The 22697-nt window shown below is 43.4% G+C and overlaps 1 protein-coding gene and 1 long non-coding RNA gene across 2 annotated transcripts in view; one reads left to right on the plus strand and one right to left on the minus strand.

Annotated features, from left to right (window-relative positions):
- Window positions 1–22697, minus strand: part of egln1a (egl-9 family hypoxia-inducible factor 1a) — a 31773-nt gene that overhangs the window by 1982 nt on the left and 7094 nt on the right. The window contains exon 2 of the mRNA XM_015943951.3: window positions 8174–8293. Coding sequence (XP_015799437.1) covers window positions 8174–8293 — 120 coding nt within the window. The remainder of the gene's footprint in view (window positions 1–8173; window positions 8294–22697) is intronic.
- LOC139062040 (uncharacterized) lies at window positions 5506–5931 on the plus strand. Its single transcript, XR_011515629.1, has 2 exons — window positions 5506–5594; window positions 5716–5931. It is a non-coding gene; the product is annotated as an uncharacterized lncRNA (long non-coding RNA).

The raw sequence follows: 22697 nt of genomic DNA on the forward strand, positions 1-22697 counted from the left end.
AAGAAGAAAGTCAAACCCATCCGCATGCGGCCCTTTCAAACCGATCAAAGTGGAGCGATAATATTTAAAGAGCAAGTCACCCCTTACAAGAAGCGTACTTCACTCCCACTTCATGTTTGAAAAATGCAACAAAAGCGGTTGCCTAGCAGACCGAGAGGGTGGAGCCACTAACAAATACACACACTCACGACATTGTGACATCATAATGTACCAGTTTACATCATACAGGGTATCTGCAGGTTTAAGGGAGCCAAATTTAAGACTTTTTCAGACCTTTTTTAAGGCCACTTTGACCAAATTTAAGCTATTTTTAAAATTTAATTTAAGCTATAATTTCCAGCAATAGCGGTGCTAACCACGTCGCGAACGTTAGCCATCCAGTTACCATTAAACTTCCCCATGGCGCAAGCTCCCACTAGCTTAACCAGCTAATGTGCTCACCTAAAAATAGCCCCCTTTCACAACCAACTGAATGTGTACGGTTCCGCATACGCCAACATCGCACACAAAAAATGCTGAACACTAACTAGAAATTCACAAACATGTCATAGAAATAAAATAATCTAGTTTATTGGGTCTTTGGTAATTTAAGACCTTTGGAAACAGTATTTAAGGATTATTTGTCACTTTTAAGGATTTTTAAGGCCTTAAATTTGGAAAAGTAAATTTAAGACTTTTTAAGGACCCGCGGATACCCTGATCATAGCATACCTCTTAGCCAATAGCGGTGGCAGATTTAAATTCAAATACAGTGAAGAGTTTTTACCTGACAACGGCACAACACTGACAGTTTCAGGCAGAAAATTTAAATTTTAACTAAAAATCACTAAAGTGCTAAACTATTGACAGGGTATCCGCGGGTCCTTAAAAAGTCTTAAAAAGTCTTAAATTAGCTTTTCCAAATTTAAGGCCTTAAAAATCCTTAAAAATGACAAATAATCCTTAAGTACAGTTTCCAAAGGTCTTAAATTACCAAAGACCCAATAAACAAGATTATTTTATTTCTATAAAATTTTCGTGAATTTCTAGTTAGTGTTCAGCATTTTTTGTGTACGATGTTGGCGTAAGCGGAACCGTACACATTCAGCTGGTTGTGAAAGGGGGCTATTTTTAGATGAGCACATTAGCTGGTTAAGCTAGTGGGAGCTTGCGCCATGGGGAAGTTTAATGGTAACTGGATGGCTAACGTTCGCGATGTGGTTAGCACCGCTATTGCTGGAAATTATAGCTTAAATTTAATTTTAAAAATAGCTTAAATTTGGTCAAAGTGGCCTTAAAAAAGGTCTGAAAAAGTCTTAAATTTGGCTCCCTTAAACCTGCAGATACCCTGTTACCGTGCCATGAGTGTGAGACTGGATTCCTAACAGAGGAGGTTCAGTTTTATCCTGTTTATATTTGAAGAGATTAAATAAATAACGTCCTGAGCCAACCATCTGTGTCATTCATATAACAGGGTATCTGCAGGTCCTTGAAAAGTCTTAAAAAGTCTTAAATTTACTTTTCCAAAATTAAGGCCTTGAAAATGCTTAAAAATGACAAATAATCCTTAAATACAGTTTCCAAAGGTCTTAAATTACCAAAGACCCAATAAACTAGATTATTTTATTTCTATGAAATTTTTGTGAATTTCTAGTTAGTGATGAGCATTTTTTGTGTACGATGTTGGCAAAAAGTTGTGGTTGTGAAAGGGGGCTATTTTTAGATGAGCACCGTAGCTGGTTAAGCTAGTGGGAGCTTGCGCCATGGGGAAGGGCAAGTTTAATGGTAACTGGATGGCTAATCCTACGTTCACGAAGTGGTTAACACCGGTTCCAGGCAATAGCTGGAAATTATAGCAGAAATTTAATTAAAAAAATTAGCTTAAATTTGGTCAAAGTGGCCTTAAAAAAGGTCTTAAAAAGTCTTAAATTTGGCTCCCTTAAACCTGCAGCTACCCTGTATTGACTACATGTGTCTGCAGCACGATTAGACACACATTTATATAGTTTATCAGAAAAAAACAGTTGATTTGGGGGTGACTTACTTTTTAAGGCCGTCTGACCCTAAAGGCTAAGAGGAAAGCTCAGGATAGGAAGGAGCAGTGGGGGACGGCTTTCCTGTGGAGGGATAGGAAGAATAACCCACAGGAAAACTGCTCCGGCTGGATAAAGGACCCGGAGAGTGAAAAAGCAGATTGCAGCGCGCCTCTTGCTTAATGTCTCACTGTGCTGATATGATAGGCCCCTCTCTTCACACGCAAACTCCTGACGCTTTAAAAGGTCCACACCCTTTGGTGGAGAAGTAATGCCATTCCTGTTAAAAACACTAAATGAGGGGAAAGCCGGTGGTGTGACTGAACCAAACGAGGCTCAGTAGGGTCAAAGACAGGAGGAACATCCAGAGAGCAGATTTAAACGAACATCAGAGGGAGCGCAGGGTTCAGCGACCAGGGCAGGTAATGAAGACGTATGGATTAGAGGGAGTGACGGCTCATCGCTGACGACGCGACAGGCCGTGACTTTATGACCTACATCAAGCTAAAGTGGACTGATGTTGGAGGTCAACAAGTGATAAGATGTGACAGATGTTACACCAAGCAAAGGTCAGCCCGGCTGTAGACCTTCACTCAAATTACTTTTCAGGAAAAAACAAAAAGAAAAGATTCATTCATCAGAGGAATCCTTGGAATCTGAATAATTTATTTTGGGATCGCTCAAAGAGCATTAAATGTTTGAAATCATCTTCTAGAACAGCAGATTCATTAAGGTGCTTAATTAATGGACCTTTTCTTGTATTACTTCATATTAAAAGGGGAATTGGGCAGTTTTGGCTCACTTTTAGCACCCCCCAGTGTCCATTAGTAGAACCAAAACCCATCTCCTCCTTGCTGTGCGTTCATCTTTTTAACACCTTAATCTGACAGCTGAGATGTCTCCTCAGCCTTCCTTAGTGTCTACAGGAGTGATTCATCACTGAATTAAACAAATCAGCCGTGTTCATGATCTAAAACATGCAGGGAACGTGCTGGAAGCAGACCGCAGCTCCAGCTATGTCCGCTCCATTCTTTTCCCCAACAGAGCAGCCTGCCACTCTGAAGTTGCAAGTGGAATATTCTGGCCTTAGGGGTCGATATGGGCTGGGTGGCCTTTCAATGACCCTGTAAAGGGAAGCTGCTGCTGGCCGTGATTAAAAGCAAACATTTCTTTAGTCTAAAATGTTTGTATTTGGGTTCGGTTGGGCGCAGACCTCACGCGCACACCGTCAGGCCAATCAGAGGCTCCCACTAGTAGGTGGACGTGAGTGACCTTACCAGGGCCAAACCGAGCAGAGTGTAAATGCAGCTCTAGATATGCTAGATACCTCCACACCGGGGGGTCCCACCAGTGGTGCTGGGGAGGGGACAGATTGAGCTGCACTATTAGGGCTGCTAACCCCACGATCCAGATAAGCAGACAAATGTTGACGATGTGAGGGTTCAATTATCCACAATCTGAGTCTCGTATTTAACTAAAACGGCAAAGCCTTCTCTAGAGGGGAGGCCCGGTATTCAGACAGACACACCTAACAACACATAACCTAATACACAGACACCTGGAATGACCCTCATTTAAATGTCTGGAGCATCGTAGATGCTCACAGCAGCTTTGTTAACTTCGTTAACTTGACCCACATGGTCACTGGTGAAGGTAGGGACAGAAAAAGACTTAAACAAATAAACAAGCTGCAGGAGACCACAGAGGATTGATAAGATGAAAACAGCCAGGTTACGTGCTGCCTTCCAACATCTGTTTGTTTTTTAAACACCCAGTAATGTTAAAAACAAGCCAGGTCACGTGTTTCTTATCCAAAGATCCATAGGTCAAAATACATGACGTCCACCTGAAACCCATGACCCAAACAAAGTGGAGACATTAAGAGAAACAGCAGAATGAAGCGATCCAGACAAGAATTATTTAACGTGGAACCATTTCCGTATGGCTTCGAGGAGATTCTGGTCCACCATCTGGCGCCTCAGGGGAGGAAAGCAGTGCGCTACCAACACTATCTCTAGTGGGGACGGTGTGCTGCTGACCTCTACTCAGGACGTTGTGGATCGGTGGGCAGAATACTTCGAAGACCTCCTCAATCCCACCGACACGTCTTCCAGGGAGGAAGCAGAGTCTGGGGACTTTGGGTTGGCCTCTCAGATCTCTGGTGCTGAGGTCACTGAGGTGGTTAAAAAGCTCCTCTGTGGCAAGACTCCAGGGGTGGATGAGATCCGCCCGGAGTTCCTTTAGGCTCTGGATGTTGTGAAGCTGTGTTGGCTGATGCAGCTCTGCAATATCGCGTGGACATCGGGGGCAGTCCCACTGGACTGGCAGACCGGGGTGGTGGTCCCCTTATTTAAAAAGGGGGACCGCAGGGTGTGTTCCAACTACAGGGGGGTCAAACTCCTGAGCCTTCCTGGTAAGGTCCATTCAGGGGTTCTGGAGAGGAGGGTCCGTCAGATTGTTGAACCTCAGATTCAGGAGGAGCAATGTGGTTTTCGTCCTGGCCGTGGAACACTGGACCAGCTCTATACCCTTAGGGGGATCCTGGAGGGTGCGTGGGAATTTGCCCAACCAGTCTACATGTGTTTTGTGGATTTGGAGAAGGCGTTTGACCGCGTCCCTCGGGGGGGCCCTGTGGGGGGTACTCCGGGAGTATGGGGTACCCGGCCCTCTGATACGGGCTGTTAGGACCCTGTATGACCGGTGTCAGAGCTTGGCCCGCATTGCCAGCAGTAAGTCGGGCTCGTTCCCAGTGAGAGTTGGACTCTGCCAAGGCTGCCCTTTGTCACCGATTCTGTTCATAACCTTTATGGACAGGATTTCTAGGTGCAACCAAGGTGTGGAGGGCATCCGTTTTGGTGGCCTGAGGATCAGATCTCTGCTTTTTGCAGATGATGTGGTCCTGTTGGCTTCATCAGAACGTGATCTTCAGCTTTCGCTGGAGCGGTTCACAGCCGAGTGTGAAGCAGCTGGGATGAGAATCAGCTCCTCTAAATCTGAGACCATGGTCTTGATTCAGAAAAGGGTAGAATACCTTGGCTGTGTCTCAATTCAGGGTCTGCATCCTATGTTGGCCGGATTCGTCGGCCGGTTACGTCACAGCGCCGCGACTAGGCCTGTCCCAATTCGAAGACTCCTTCAAATGCGGTTGACGAATCCGGCCTTCTTTTCGCCTGAATGAAGGATGGGTCGGGTGTATCCTTCAATGGTTCACATTTCCCAAGATGCCTTGCGGGCCGGCCGGCAGAACATTTAAAAACAATGGCGGACAGTGAAGCGGGAGCTGTCGGAGAGGATTGCGCATATAAATGTCAGTATAAACTTGAAAACTGTTAGGTTAAGGGCTTTTTATGATACACAAACGTTATTTTAGTTTGAAATGTTACAGTAAAAGTGCTCGTATTGCGGTCTCGGCTCGTATGTTCGGCCGCTCGTGTCGTACTTCTCCCGCTACGTTTTCCCCCTGATTTTAATAGAAGTTTGTATTTTAGGTACAAAAGAGAAAACCAGGGAATTTATTAAGCTTAGGGCGGAGATGGACCACATGATCACCGGAGCAAAGTATTCGGCGGCTGTGACATGGAGGTACAATAACATCTCATATTTTAAAAACTCATTTGAATTTATTTTTTTCTGCGAAAACATGAAAGGAATAACCCGTTGTCCTCTTTTCTCTTCCTGTTTCTTTTCTTACATGTTTGTTAAGACTATTCTGGAGAAAATGGGCATCCAGGGAAGGTGACAGCGATGACCAGCTTCTGGAGCTGATCAGGGAGGACATGAGGCTGCAGAGGGAGGCAGAGCAGCAGAGGGCCCAGGAGAGAAGGAAGAACTTTGACAGCTTTGCTAGAAAAAATGGTCAAGAAAGATTAAACATGTACATATAAAAGAAATATCTAAATAAAATCAGTTCTGTATTAAACTCTTGAATTTTATTTTTGTTTACAAATGAGAATTGTTTACTAGAGGGTATCCCGCTGTGTCTTAAAAGGTGATAAATGGGTTTTGGTCAAATTAAGACCCTTAGAAAGTATTAAAAACTATGATCACATCTTTGCTCAGGCTCAGCTTGTCGAAAGTCTTTTCTCCGAATTAGCTCTCCAACAGTTAAGGAAGTGATTAAAAATCTATATAAAACTTTGAGCTCCATCGTTTAAAGTTCCTTCTCCTTTCTGCTCAGCGGTTCCACGGTTGCTAGGCGACGGAAGGTTCACCGAGGGAGTGGCGGGAATTCATGAAGGCTAGGCCTGTCCAAATTCACAGCCGTTAACATCCGGTCTACCCGGCCGATGGAGGACCCAGCCCACGTCAGCCGAGTAGGCTGGGTCCTTCGAAGGATGCAGACCCTGAATTGAGACACAGCCCTTCTGCGGGTCAGGGATGAGGTCCTGCCCCAAGTGGAGGAGTTTAAGTATCTCGGGGTCTTGTTCACGAGTGAGGGAAAACTGGAGCGTGAGATCGATAGGCGGATTGGTGCTGCATCTGCAGTGATGCGGGCGTTGTACCGATCTGTCGTGGTGAAGAGAGAGCCGAGTCAGAAGGTGAAGCTCTTGATTTACCGGTGGATCTACGTTCCTACCCTCACCTATGGTCACGAGCTTTGGGTAGTGACCGAAAGAACGAGATCGTGGATACAAGCGGCCGAAAAGTTTTCTCCGAAGAGTGGCTGGGCTCTCCCTTAGAGATAGGGTGAGAAGCTCGGTCGTCCGGGAGGGGCTCGGAGTAGACCCGCTGCTTCTCCACATCGAGAGGAGCCAGTTGAGGTAGCTTGGGCATCTGGTCAGGATGCCTCCTGGACTCCTCCCTGGTGAGGGTTTCTGGGCACTTCCAACTGGGAGGAGGCCTAAAGGTAGACCCAGGACACGGTGGAGGGACTATGTCTCTCACCTGGCCAGGGAGCGCCTTGGGATTCCCCCGGAGGAGCTGGCCCAAGTGGCTGGGGAGAGGGAAGTCTGGGCCTCTCGCCTTAGGCTACTGCCCCCGCGACCCGAATCCGGATAAGAGGATGAAAATGGATGGATGGATGGATGGATGGAACCATTTATTTATTTACAACCTGCCCCTGGTACCTTATTGTAGCTTTGGTTCTACATAAATTAGATAAAATAATCCCTGACCAGCATCAAATCTTCACCTGAAATAATGGCTCGAATACTGAAATGATCTCATGAAATGAAGTTTTTTGATTCCATTCAAAAGGCCACTGCTTGATTTCTACCTGAGATGGAAGAGAGAGCCCATTCTCCCAGTTCGCTGTAAAACTTTTATCTACTGTATATAAAACCATCCTAAATGTTGAACCGCACAACCGTAGAAACACTTTTATAATTTCTTTAAATTTAACTAATGGTGTATGAGATGCTTTTTCTTCCTGCTCTGTCATCATGATGCTAAAGGCGACCTCAACCACTTCTGCCTCCCTTCATCCCTCTCTAAAACGCTGCACACCTGCGAACCTTTTCATTCCCACATATCATTGACTCCTTATAGGATTTGTTATTTTATGTTGTATTTGGGGTTCTTACAACTTAACTAGAGGTTTTCGAGGTTTCCCAGCATCTTACACTGGTGTAGATGTACATAGACACACATCTGCCCTCAGTCACTTTCAAAACTTCCTAAACTAACCATATTAAATTAAAGTAATTATTTCAAATACCCGTAAGAACGTCACATCAAAACTGATTTTACTGACCATCATACAGCATTTTGTAATTAAACTATTAAAATCAGGCCTAACTCCATTAGCTAAACTGTCGTGCTGTGCCATCTTCAAACTGGTTTCAAATGAGGTAATGTTGTATTTCACACGCAAAAATCCATCGACCTCGGCCTCTTCCTACTATAAATGCACTTTCCAGCATGAACAACATGACAACAGGTGTGGCAGGTAGCATTTGGGGTTGGGGGGCTCCTCTGCCGGGATGTGTGAGACTAGATCAGCAGGATCTGTGTGTTTTAATGAGATTAAAGATAATAAGACCTTCCGTGAAGCATGTAATAACATGAAAACACAAAATCTTACTTCTAATGAGTGCAACTGCAGAAGTAAGGCGAGACGGCGGGCAGTGAAAGGTCACAAAGATTGAAACGCCAAATATTCTTGCGCTTCTTCAGCAGAAACACTTGGAGCCACGTTTTATGAATTGACACGACTCCCATACCTTGGCGTTCCAGCCTTTGTTGAGGTAATAAATGCACGTGACGCAGCGTCCGTCGCCATTGGGGTTGTCCACATGGCGCACATAACCTGTTCCGTCTCCAGGGTAACATGCCACCATTGCCTGGAGAAAGAAAGATGAGAAAGTGTGATTAGTGAAAACAGACGTGCGGTGACACAAGCACAAAGGTAAACATTTGCCGTCAAGATCTTTCATGTGTCACTGAGCGACAGACTCAATAGACGTAAAAAGGAAAAGTGTCAGAGAGGATTGGGTCGCGCAGAAAGCAGACTTCCAGAACCAGTTTGGATGATAAACCGCACAGAAACAATATCGCTGCATTTCAACTCCATCTGAACAGAGATGAGCACAATTACAGACTAAACACGCCCCGGCGGTCTCGCTTGAACTTTAATCCAGTGAGGAAATAAACCGGAGACATTGTGATAACTTCCGTCTGCCTTTTCCTGCTCTAATAAGACACAAGCGGTCTGCTTGGGTGTTGGCAGGGAACCCCCATGAGCTCTCGTATGCTTCTGGGTGTAAACAACGTGTGCTGGCACTCGCGCAGTAAGAGAACACCCCTCAGGAGTACGACGCGCACAAGCGGCGACTCGCACAGGAACATATTTTTTAATCTTCCTCCACATCTCTAATTAGTTCTTTCACCGTGGAAGTCGACAGTAATATTAAACATGCTGACATTCTGACTGATGAGTGTCAAACGTGCAGAAACAGAGAGCAGGGCAGCCCTCATGCACAGCATCATGATGGGCAAACCGCAAGTCGGCCCACATTCTTTCATGAACTTGCATCAACACAAACCATAGCAACATTATTATAAACACACACAGCAGCCTAAACTTCCCCAGTTCCACTGCAACAGCACCCCATCAGTTTCAAAAACATTCTCGTAATCCAAATCGTTCCCATCACACGGGAGCCTGGGTCTGGCTTTTTTCCTGTGCATCTGATCGTAGCTGCTTGCGTCAGTCCACATTGTGCTCCCATCTCTTCAGAGATGCAGGTTACCGCTGGAATGCACAATATCAGGGCCTTCAAAGCTGGAAAACATCAGAACTCCAATATGGAGGGGAGGGGGTTGGCGATGCCCGGTAGAGTTGCACCAACACTCAAAACATGGGGGGAGGGACTTAAGAGAAAAGGCTGCAGAGTGAGGGGCATGCATGCTGACAAAGGGCTTCCTGTCTGTAAGATGCAGTACGGGGGGTGTGTGTGTGTGTGTGTGTGTAAAAGAGAGGGACAAAGAACGAAGGAGAGGGCCACAGACAGTGAAAGCGGAGGGGTGGGGCTGCAGCTGAAGAGAGGAGTGAACTGCTGTAAACTTTGACTCCTGGCCTCCCTCCAGAGGGAGCAGTATTTTAATGGTTGTGCTACGTGCAGAGCGTGAGGAGGGTTGGCCCATCCTCCGCTATGTCACCCCTCCCACCCAGAACTGCTGCGCTCACGCTGCAAGGCTAAAGATGGGTCAAGTGTGGCTCCAGAGGCGTGGACGGAGTTAAGGTGAGAGCGCTCAGGGTGAAAAAAAACCGGACACAGCAGCTTCGCCTCTCACTTCCTTTCGCTGGAAAGCCGTGAAGCTTATCCATAACAGGAAAACTCGTCTTCAACACGGGCTTATTTATACTCCAGGTGGGGCCATTTTCACTGAATAGTTTATGAAATCTGGGGAAAAACAAAAGCACACTTGAGAGTGTGTGCAGAAGCATCAGACAGAAAAAACATCACACAGCTGTTATGTAGAAATGCCAACCTTGTATGAAGAGCTGTTTAATCCCAGCTAGCCTTTCATGGGATCTGGTCATGAGAACCTAACGAGCTGAAGCACACAGAAGAGACGCATCTTAAGATAAAACAAAGAGCAACACAGTGGTCATCTGAAATGGGCAGTGTCCTGACTAGATGGACACGTTTCATATTCTCGATCCTACTCCTCGCCGTCTTCACCCTCGACCTTTATATCCATTAGAGCTTCCATTCTGTCAGCCGCCGACTCTTCCGCGTTCCGCTGCGGTCCTCATTAAGTGGATGACCTTGCTTCTCGTCTTGTTTGTTTACATTCCACAAGCACAGCATCGGAGGCCAACTGGCATTAACGTGCGGGAAACAAGAGGAGTGGAGGTCACCATCACGACACTCCAAGCGGCCTTCAGCGAGGATGACAAAGAGGCAAGGCCCTCTACAGACGCACAACAACTTTATGCTATCAATACTGATCGAGCACGCCTGTTGATGCAACTAAAAACAACGTTCCTCCGATTTCCCGTAAATCGAGGCAAACGTTTCCTGCTGTTTACTACGGTTTGTTTCCACATAAACAGACAGCTTGGTATTTCATTCAACTGAAACGTAACAACACGTTCCCATTTGAGGCCGAGATGGAATTCCTCGGAGACTGCTCGAATCATGTGCTGCCTTTTCTTCCTTATTTTCATTCTTTCAAAAAACAAGTAGAGCTCCAACTGGACCAGCTGTGACAAGCAGCAGCTAAACTGACATTAGTCACATGAGATCAGTCGCCATTCAACCACCTGCACTTTCACGTGCTTCTAATTCAGATTTCAGACGCAGATTCTCACAAATATTATGCAAAACAAACATCAACCCAAAAACTATCGCGTAACTTTTCTGAAAGCATTACTTAAGTTTGACCTGCACTATAGACTTGGAGTAGGGGTCAACGCTCAGGTGTGCCCACCTCACTCGCCAGCACCTATCAGGAAAGGGACACCCTGGACAGGCCTGCTGTCTCTCAGGGACACATCTAGAGTCTCTAATCAATCGAACACGCATGTTTTTGGTCTGTGGGAGGAATACCTGGAGAAAACCAAACACGCATGGGGAAAACATGCTCGCTCCATGCAGACAGGCTGCAGCCAGGGTTCATACCTGCAACCTCCTTGGTGGAAGACAACAGTGCTTCCAACTGCACCACCATGCAGCCCCAGGTCATAGCAGCCTTATTTGGCTGAAAACAATCTAGAATACCAACCAGAGCGGCTCAAACAGTCCAACTGTTTCAATTTTTAAAGCTTTAAACTCAACATACATTTTTAATGTTTAACTGCACGAAACACGCCCACGGACATGCAGGTATGCCACGCATGCACTCAGCTGATCCTACCTGAAGGCCACAGTAGCTACAGTTGAGTGTACCTGCGTACCTGGAGCTAAGACTCTTAAAGGTGTGGGACACTCGTTTAATCTATATATTTGATGTGGTATCTAGCTCTTTCCTTTCCACCTATTCCGCCTTTCCCAGCATCCATTGATTTCCCTCTATCAATTTTCTCTCCCTTTCCTTACACTTCTAATCACATTTTTAATCATTGTTTTTTTTCACATGGTGCTCTCATAAGTATGGAACTTGGGCACGTTCAACACATGTCTTAAGGCTGTGGTGGGCACTTAATGCACTGTGATTTATTATTGTGTGATAGTTCAGTTAAACAATGTTGATTTTATATTTCTTCTTCAAGTTGACGCAGTGATAGCTTGATCTTGTATTGTTGTGTCCCTTTTTTTTTGTTTTTTTTTGCTTTTTTTCTTGTCTCTTTCTGCAGGTCTAGAAGCAGATTATTGTTCATTATTGTTTATTTTTGTGGACCCCCCCATCTTTTGTCTCTTCCTTTCTCTTTCACCTCTGTCTCCGTGTCTGGTCGGAATTACAAAGCATTCAAAAACAACAACAATAAAGTTTTAAGTATCAGGCGTGACATTAAAGCAGAAGCTTTGATGCTCCACCTGAGCATTCAGACATCAGTTCTGTTTGCTTCACAGCCAGACAGGACACGGCAGAAAACAAAAGAAACACAACTCTTCCATTCACTTCTTTTTTTAGTAAAAAATATGCAACATTGATGTTTAGTCTCTACAAATAACACAAGCCTTAATGTGTTCCACCATGTTGTTGAGTTGCTAATGCAAATGGTTAGCTTTTACTAGCCAAGATGCACTCTGCTATCATCAATCCAAGGTGGATGAGGCCATGAATACAAATTTCACCTGTGACGCAGAAGAGACGGGCTTTCTCTGACCTGAATGTTTGCCCATTCTTTTACCCATCTGTGGTAATGCAGGTGATGATAATTAAAGAACTGTTTCACCTTCAATTAAATTAAACTCAATTCAAGTTTATTTATATAGCGCCAAATCACGAGAAGAGCAAGAGTCGTATCAAGGCACTTTCCAAACACACCCACATCACCCCGCTTCTCCTCCAGCTTCACTGGCTGCCAGTCAACTTCAGGGTTCATTTCAAGATCCTGGTTCTGGTCTAAAGGGCCTTACATGGACAAGCACCATCTTACATTGGTGATCTTCTTAGTCCCTACACCCCCAGCAGGTCCCTGAGGTCCAGTGATCAAAGCCTACTGGTTGTGCAGCACCAGGCTAAAGGTCAAAGGTGACAGATCATCTGCTGCTGTGGCCCCCAGACTCTGGACCTCTCTCCCCCTGAGCCTGAGATCAGTGGACTCAGTGGTCTCCTTTAAAGAGCAGCTGAAGACTCACTTGTTCAGGGTGGCTTTGGTGTGACCTTCTTCACCTCTCTCTCTTTATTCTGCTCTCCCCACCTATTCCACCTTCCTCAGGATCCACTGGTTTCCCTCTTTCCTGTTCACTCTCTCTCTTTCTTAACATTTTTAATCACAATTGTCTATTTTTGCTCATCTTAAATATATTTTTAAACATTTTCTAAATGCTTTTTATATTTTTACAATTTTTGTTTTTGTGAAGCGCCTCGTGATTTTTATCTTGAAGCGCTAAAGAAATGATACTTTCTACTACTTCTTCTTTACAAAGTTGTACCACACAACCTGAACCTACATACTTTCACCATGCATATGCAACTTTAATCATATTCAACAAGTATAGTGAAATGTTTTAAACCATTTCTCAGAGAACGAGTCCTTTAATATAACCTCTAAAGTGCATTATTGTATTGTTTCTGCTCACATTTAGTTTCCTAAACAACCAAATGGTTTCTAAAGAACTGAAAAACTCATTTAAAACTAAATCTGGAGCAGATGTTTGCTGCTCTCACTCTCTGAAGTTTTTGCAGAAACGCCTCATCCTTTTCCACAGCATTTCTTTGCAGTAGTGTAACCAACACGTGTATGAAGCTAATAGCAGGACTTTTAATCTGTGCTCACCCCACCCCTCCCGTTGATAACCTGATCACTGCTATCAGAACTGATGTGAGCTGTGAACTAGGGTGGAGACGAGCGGAAACGCTACCAGGGATCTGCTCACTTCACAGGGGAGATGCTTATCCAACCACGAGCTGGGATTGAAGCCTCGAGGAGATGAGTGTGGGAGTGGAGAGTTTAAGTTAGGGCTGGGCGATATGGCCTCAAATCTATATTGCAATATAATCTGAAGCATGTGTGGTAACGATATATACAGGGAGTGCAGAATTATTAGGCAAGTTGTATTTTTGAGGAATAATTTTATTATTGAACAACGACCATGTTCTCAATGAACCCAGAAAACTCATTCATATCAAAGCTGAATGTTTTTAGAAGTAGTTTGTAGTTGTAGCTATTTTAGGGGGATATCTGTGTGTGCAGGTGACTATTACTGTGCATAATTATTAGGCAACTTAACAAAAAACAAATATATACCCATTTCAATTATTTATGTTTACCAGTGAAACCAATATAACATCTCCACATTCCCCAATATACATTTCTGACATTCAAAAACAATACAAAAACAAATCAGCGACCAATATAGCCACCTTTCTTTGCAAGGACACTCAAAAGCCTGCCATCCATGGATTCTGTCAGTTTAGATCTTTACCATCAACATTGTATGCAGCAGCAACCACAGCCTCCCAGACACTGTTCAGTAGGGCTGCAACAAACGATTATTTGGATAATCGATTAATCGGATGGGGTCTCGACACGATTAATTGATTAATCGGATTACATAGGGACATTTTTAAAAACTGCTAGGGAAACGTTATTTCTCTCCTTCCTTCACTTTATTAAACACAACATTATTAGAAAACAGTTCAATAGCAGAAAAACAACATGCCATCACCTAAATTGTCTTATAAGGTGTATAGACAGAGACCCTAAGCTACACCTATCTGTGACCTAAAATGCTTGGTCCAAGTTAAACAGCTTAAAGAGCAAGTCAACCCCTACCAGAGCCTAACTCCACTCCCACTTCGTTTGAAAAATGCAACACATGCTGTTGCCTGGCAGACTGAGAGGGCGGAGCCGCTAACAAACACACACTCAGGCTCACGACAGCATTGTGACATCATAATGTACCAGTTTACATCATAGCATACTTCTTAGCCAATAGCGGTGGCAGATTTAAATTTAAATACAGTGCAGAGTTTTTACCTGACAACGGCACAACACTGCCAGTTTTAGGCAGAATATTTAAATTTTAACTAAGATGCACTGAAGTGCCAAATTATTGACGACACGTGTCTGCAGCACGATTAGACACTCGTTTATTTAGTTTATCAGCAAAAAAGTTTATTTGGGGGTGACTTGCTCTTTAAGGGCAATTCTCATCTGTTTTGTTTGATCTCATCTGTAGACATTTATTATAACTGGGGATGTCAAACAACTAATTTTTAAATGTAATTAAACATAGGCTGTGAATTAATCAAAATTAATCACTATTTCCAAAAATGACTGAAAAAATACCAAATAAAACAAAAGTAAATGAATGCCATCCTCCTTGTGATGATGCCCTGGGCAACTGCCATAAAGTCACATCAAGAAATGCTGCTGATCATTCCAATGATCCCAAATAGACTCACATTAGGCCACATGAAAGCAACTGAACCCAAAAATATATGAACCAGTATATAACTGCACTCTCACACAACACGCCTGCAGCAACAGTTAGGACTCCTCCCTCCCTTTTAAAAGCGTTTTTGCTTCTGAGGACATTGTGGTTGTAAAACCACATGTTAGTAATCTGGCCCCGGTGTGATCAACCAGTTTCTGCGGGAATGTGACGGCGGAACCGGTTCGCAGCGGCGCGAGTCCCCCCCCCCCCCCCCAATCTAATATTATAGACTTTTTTACGAGCTTAGGGCATGTCTAGCCTGTGTAATAATCAGGGGCTTGGGTGAATCACTTTTGAAAAGTTTTTAACTTACCCGGACACCGAGCTCTCTCCTTCCTCGCTGATGATTCTGACATGCTTGCATTTGAGACGCTGCATCATCACTGTAGTACTCCCGTGCCATGCTAAGTCTGACCTACAAACGTTGCAGGTAACAAATGTCTTCGCCTGATTTAACTGAAAATGCTCCCAAACTTTAGAAGTTTTTACTTTTTTTGGGCCTCGCTGCTTCTGCCATGTTCCTCTTTCCAAACACCTGCCGGCTCTGCGGTCTGCACGCAACGGCGGGCGGGAGGGGAGGGGGCTTTTGGAAGAGTTGTGCAACACAACGAATCGATGACGCAATTCGTTGCCAACGCTTTTAGTAATCGATTTTCATCTAATTTATCGATTCGTTGTTGCAGCCCTACTGTTCGGAGAGGTGTACTGTTTTCCCTCCTTGTAAATCTCACATTTGATGATGGACCACAGGTTCTCAATGGGGTTCAGATCAGGTGAACAAGGAGTTTTTCTTCTTTTATACCCTTTCCTGCCAGCCACGCTGTGGAGTACTTGGACGCGTGTGATGGAGCATTGTCCTGCATAAAAATCATGTTTTTCTTGAAGGACGCAGACTACTTCCTGTACCACTGCTTGAAGAAGGTGTCTTCCAGAAACTGGCAGTAGGACTGGGAGTTGAGCTTGACTCCATCCTCAACCCGAAAAGGCCCCACAAGCTCATCTTTGATGATACCAGCCCAAACCAGTAGTCCACCTCCACCTTGCTGGCGTCTGAGTGGGACTGGAGCTCTCTGCCCTTTACCAGTCCAGCCACGGGCCGTCCATCTGGCCCATCAAGACTCACTCTCATTTCACCAGTCCATAAAACCTTAGAAACATCAGTCTTGAGATATTTCCTGGCCCAGTCTTGACGTTTCAGCTTGTGTGTCTTGTTCAGTGGTGGTCGTCTTTCAGCCTTTCTTACCTTGGCCATGTCTCTGAGTATTGCACACCTTGTGCTTTTGGGCACTCCAGTGATGTTGCAGCTCTGAAATATGGCCAAACTGGTGGCAAGTGGCATCTTGGCAGCTGCACGCTTGACTTTTCTCACTTCATGGGCAGTTATTTTGTGCCTTGGTTTGTCCACACGCTTCTTGCGACCCTGTTGACTATTTAGAATGAAACGCTTGATCGTTCGATGATCACGCTTCAGAAGCTTTGCAGTTTTAAGACTGCTGCATCCCTCTGCAAGATATCTCACTATTTTTGACTTTACTGAGCCTGTCAAGTCCTTCTTTTGACCCATTTTGCCAAAGGAAAGGAAGTTGTCTAATAATTATGCACACCTGATATAGGGTGTTGATGTCATTAGACCACACCCCTTCTCATGACAGAGATGCACATCACCTATTATGCTTAATTGGTAGAAGGCTTTCGAGCCTATAAGACAACATAGTGAGTAAGACAACATGCATGAAGAGGATGATGTGGACAAAATACTCATTTGCCTAATAATTCTGCACTCCCTGTATTGCGATATATTTTTTCCTGTTTATAGATGTCAAAATGACATGCTTTTAAATATCCTCATGTGGCAAATATATGCCACTTGATGCATATAGGCCTCCTCCTCTGCCCACTCCATGCTTGCACTCACTGCTGTTCTGTTGCCCCAATGTCAGCAGGGTGCACATCTTAGTGACGTCATGTGTTATCGCGATATAGCCCAAAACTCTATCATTGCCCAATTTATATCATTTCTACCTTATGTCGTTTATATTTCCCACCCCTAGTTTGAGTCACAACACAGCTTATTAGCGACGGGTACCGAATTCGGTACTTTTTAAGGTACCGACCGAATTCCACAGTACCGACCGAGCATCGATTCACGTCATTTCAAACGGTGCCTCGTTTCGGTACCCGTCCTTCATAACGAGAACTTGCCTAGGCAGCTGCGCATGCGCAAGAGCGTTATGTCGTCGGTCCCTGCGAGCCAGTTGTAAACAGAGCAGCATGGTAGAAAGAACGCACGCTAAAGCTTGGGTCCACTTCACTAAATGTGATGGGTAACTGGGTGATGATGAAACCAGCGACAACGATCTAAGTGAGACATCCTCATCTTAATCTGCTCCGGTAGGTAAATAAAATGTTTAAGATAACGTTAGCTTGATATGTTAGCTTCCGTTCCGCTAATGGTGCATTCGCTTTCTCCTCGGAACTCAGAATCTCCGACTAGAAGAACATGAACGCGCTCTAAAGTTTGGCTTCACTTTACTAAATGCGACGGGTGATTGGGTGAAGATGAAACCAGCAAAAACGATCTAAGTGCACAGTAAAGATGTTTGCTTCAGTTTAATTATCAGCTTATAAAACTACAAGGACCATGTTAAAATACAAACAGTTGTATGTTATTTATCGTGATATTTAACAAATATGGTTATAAATTGAGAAAAATATATATTTAATTATAAAAGAGAATTAAAATATTAAACACTCAAAAGTATCTCAAATTAGTACCGTTAAAGGGACTATAAGGAAGTGTGACAGCCAAAACATGTATAGAAATAATAAATGTCTTCTTCATACGTTCTCCTGCAATGCCCTGGTCCTGTAGAACGAGCCCTGGCATTTTTACTGTGATTGCCTGTTTTTCTGTAAAATCACAGAAAAAGAGAGATGCTCGGGTCGAGCAGGCTGCTTCATGCGCGTTCACGCTCAGGCATTGCCCGTAGCATTTGCTATCCGTAGCTTTAGTCTTTGTCGCTGTTCCTACCGCCTAGTGACAAAGCTAGCTACATTTCTGAGGACCCTTAGCTACTTTCTGTAGAACTTTCTTCTAGATATTTCCTGCAAATTAGCAACAAAATAGCCATTTTCACTCCGAACCGTTCTTTGAACGATGTTTCAGCTGTCATCAAGGATATAAATGTTACAGATACAAATGACGTCACCGGCGCTTTAGCTCACCTAGTAAGATGTCGGACTCTCATGCAGAAGACCTAGGTTTGATTCTGGATGAGAACATAGTTTATTTAGTTTCTTTTTTACATTAATGGTATAATTTTTACAGTAAGATGCCCAAATTTTTATTTGAGACTCGCCGAACGGCATTGAATTCACAGATAAAAAAGATGTGGGTTCAACTTTCATTTTGGAACAATTTTTCAAGCAAGGGAAGGGAATGATCTGAGCATGCAGGAGGACTGACCCGTCATAAACCTTTGTCGGCTGTGCTGAAGAGAAAGCTACAGAACCACATTATTTAATTAATTAGCTGCGTGTTCTCCTGTCCTCTGCGGGGGGGGATTAAAAGAAAAGTGGTTTTGAGGTTCGAAAAACTGTTTCTCACACACACACACACACACACACACACACACACACACACACACACACACACACACACACACACACACACACACACGTGGCAAGAAAACAAACTTTATAAATCTAAAACCAGATAAATGAATAAATTATGTCTTTTAAAAAGATTACAAAACGATGTTGTAGATGGCTCAATAAACAACCTCCGCATATTTCTTAAAGGAAATACCATTTCATAAACTTTACTCTGCCATATTTTATATTGAATGGATTTTCCAGCAGACATAATATTCAGTTCCAGTAGAGTAACGGTTGCTAATTTATGCTGGGATTAACCATCCATACATGGCTGTGTTTAAGGTAATAAAAATAAAGTTAGTTTGCATGAAACTTGAAAATTTGAGATGACTGGCCTGAATTAATCCCAGCTTCTCTGAACTGAGGCTGTCCGAAGAGCAATCTACAACAGGTACGATACACTGCCTGTTCCAAAATATATATATAAAGTCACCACCTGGATTCAATCAAGCAAACTGGTAGGAGCCTCCTATTGGATAATTAGTTCATTACTGCATGGGCTATTATCTTACAGCTTAGTTACTTAACCCAACTAGTGCAATGATTTGCTTCTCATTTCTTAAACAAGCATGTGGAAAGACGCATCTGGTGTTAATGGAAAAGATTTTGGTCTGTGTGAGCTCACGATTGCTGATCGGTAGCTGGTCACGTGGTGTTAATCGCCTCTCGAAACCCCCTGTATACAGGGTATCTGCAGGTTTAAGGGAGCCAAATTTAAGACTTTTTAAGACCTTTTTTAAGGCCACTTGGACCAAATTTAAGCTATTTTTTTTAATTAAATTTAAGCTATAATTTCCAGCTATTGCCTGGAACCGGTGCTAACCACGTCACGAACGTGGGATTAGCCATCCAGTTACCATTAATGTTGCACTTCCCCATGGCGCAAACTCCCACTAGCGTGCTCATCTAAAAATAGCCCCCTTTCACAACCAACTGAATGTGTACGGTTCCGCTTACGCCAACATCGTACACAAAACTTGCTGAACACCAACTAGAAATTCACGAAAATTTTATAGAAATAAAAGAATCTTGTTTATTGGGTCTTTGGTAATTTAAGACCTTTGGAAACTGTATTTAAGGATTATTTGTCATTTTTAAGGATTTTTAAATTTGAAAAAGCAAATTTAAGACTTTTTAAGACTTTTTAAGGACCCGCGGATACCCTGTGTACACTACACGACCGCTCGGCGCAAAACTCGCTCCGATCTTGTGGATTCTCGCACGAGTGGAAAATCGGCTCAAAAAAGCGAAAAAGTCGCACAGTGTACGCCCGGCTTTAGGAGATGCAGAAACGACTAAAACTGGGCTAAAAACTGTTGAACGCTTTATTAAAAACTGGTCTGATGAGTCCAGATGGACCCTGTTCCAGAGTGATGGTGCATCAGGGTAAGAAGAGAGGCAGATGGACTGACGCACCCATCATGCCTAGTGCCTACTGTACACGCCTGTGGGAGCAGTGTTATGATCTGGGCTTGATGCAGTTGGTCAGGTCTAGGTTCAGCAACAGGATGAGGTCAGCTGACTACCTGAACATACTGAATGGCCAGGTTATTCCATCTTCTCTGATGGCACGGGCATATTCCAACATAACAATGCCAGGATTCATTGGCTCAGATAGTGAAAGAGTGGTTCAGGGAGCATGAGACGTCATGTTCACACATGGATCATCCACCACAGAGTCCAGACCTTAACCCCATTGAGAATCTTTGGGATGTGCTGGAGAAGGCTGTGTGCAGCGGTCAGACTCTACCATCATCAGTGCAAGATCTTGGTAAAACTCCGTAGAAGCTTATCAAAACAACGCCACAGTGAACGCGTGTTGTAATCAAAGCTTAAGGCGGTCCAACAAAATATTAGATTGCGTGCCCCCCCCCCCCCTTTTTTTTTTTGGGTGGAAACATTTTTGGCCAGACAGCCACCATAGTTATTTACTCTGCAGTTTTTGATATATTATTGAAATAACAAAGACACAATTTCAGAGCTTAAATATCTAAAAGAAAAAAAACTAAAAAAAAAAAAAGGGATTAACATGAATTTAAAATGCAATTCAACCTTTTCCTTTATCTTTGAGCGTCACAGTAAACCCACATATTGATTGCTGTTGGGTTTTTTCATAACAATTAAAACAATAAGCAGGAAAAACGTGGAATGCAAGGTGCTGCCCTGGTCATGCTGGTCCTGTAGGCGGAAGGAAGAAACCGCTCACACGATCTATAAGCATAATGTTCAGGCACTTGAAGGACAGCCTCCACAGGACTTCCTCTCTGCTACAGACTCTGTGCTGCTTTAAGATTTAGGCCAACGGTCAACTTCCTCAGAAAAAAAAATCTCACGTGTGCACAGATCTGTAACGTTCCACACGACAGGACAACACACTAGTGACATTACGAAATATGATATCAACTACACCACTGGGGTTTCAACAAATGGTTTTGATTATTTAAATTGAGTCTGTTCTATCCAGCCTTAAATGGTACAACAACAACTTTTAACTAAACTATATTTAAAACGAAATTAAATCTAGCATGCATCAAACCATTTTGCGAATTCAGAATGTACGTCCTGCACTCTTCTCCTGATGCCGATCCTACCTGACCGCAGCAGTGCCCACATTTAAAGCTTTAATCTCCGAGCTGTGACAGCTGCTGCTTAACTGCAAATGAAATGTACACGAAGTTCCATAATGCTTCAAATAGCTTGCAAATGTTCTCAATTCCCACACACACGTGTCAGGGCTTGCTCTTGATGTTACAAGAGGGAATGGATTAACTCTTTCAATAAATCTGCTGTGGTCTCTAGTACGAACGAACGAGTCGTTTCCTGTGGAAAAAAGCTCCGGCGCTCCTATTTCAGGGGGTAAAAATTTTGTTGGAGAAGTGGGGGCAGAAAACAGCAGAATTCAGAGTCTTGCTCATTAATATTGATTGAATGCAAATGCCTTGCCTCTGATTGGCTAACAGCAGCACGACTCTTACGCTGCATTTCTTTGATTTTTCTTGGGTAAAAAACACAAGATTGATGTTTTATCTCCACAAATAACATAGGCGAGAATGTGCTCTTGATAACGGTTAGCTTCTAGCGGAGACATGCTCTGCCGCAAAATCAACAGCCTTCTGTGGTCGCAGGCCAAGGTGGGCGAGTGCATGAATGCAGATTTCATAATGTGAAGTAGAAAAGTGACCTTTTCTGACCAGTGCGTTTCCTCGTCATTCAGTGGCTAATGCACGCAATGGGGTTGGAGAACATTTTCATGTTCAGCATGCATGTGAAAGTAAACATGACTAAATCGGGTTTTAAATGAGCAAGTATCATGTGTTTCTTAGCAGGGGAATGCCTTGAAAGGCAGCTCTTGTGGTCTGCCTGTATCTGTTTTGATCTGTACGTTTTGTATTTGTAACCTTGGTCAGGCTGTGCTGCGGAGACAAGTTTCTATGGTTCAGGACGCTGGGGCACTGACAGTTAAGTTGATTCTAAAATATGGGGCCAATAGCTACCATTTATTTACATATTGGGATCAGCCAGTATGCTTCCCTAGTAAGAATATTTAAAGAGCAAGTCACCCCCAAATCACTTTTTTTTTTGCTGATAAACTATATAAAGGAGTGTCTAATCATGCTACAGACACGTGCAGTAGGGTTGTCACGATACTAAAATTTCAAACTCAATTCGATACTTGAAAAAAACCTCGATACTCGATTTCGATACTATTTAAAAACACCCATTAATCGAACAAGTTTATTCAAAAAATAACATTCCTCAATTTATATTGCAAAAATTAAATGTTAAGAATTAAGTGTATTAAGTGCTTAAACCTTTCAAGTATCAGCATTTTTTAAAACGTGCATACAAAAACTGGTGAAAGTTAACACTTTAAATCATGAATTGTCTCACTATATATACACTATTTGCAGAGTGATGTTTTGCTGCTTAAACTCTGCTTAAGGTGCATTTTTGTCATAAGATGTAATGCCATATGTTTTGTTCTGTACTTTTGAACAACTCTGTTGGTCAATAAAGGGAGAAAACTAATTTC

This window comes from Nothobranchius furzeri, chromosome 12 (genome assembly GCF_043380555.1).
Source record: "Nothobranchius furzeri strain GRZ-AD chromosome 12, NfurGRZ-RIMD1, whole genome shotgun sequence".
Lineage (NCBI taxonomy): Eukaryota > Metazoa > Chordata > Actinopteri > Cyprinodontiformes > Nothobranchiidae > Nothobranchius > Nothobranchius furzeri.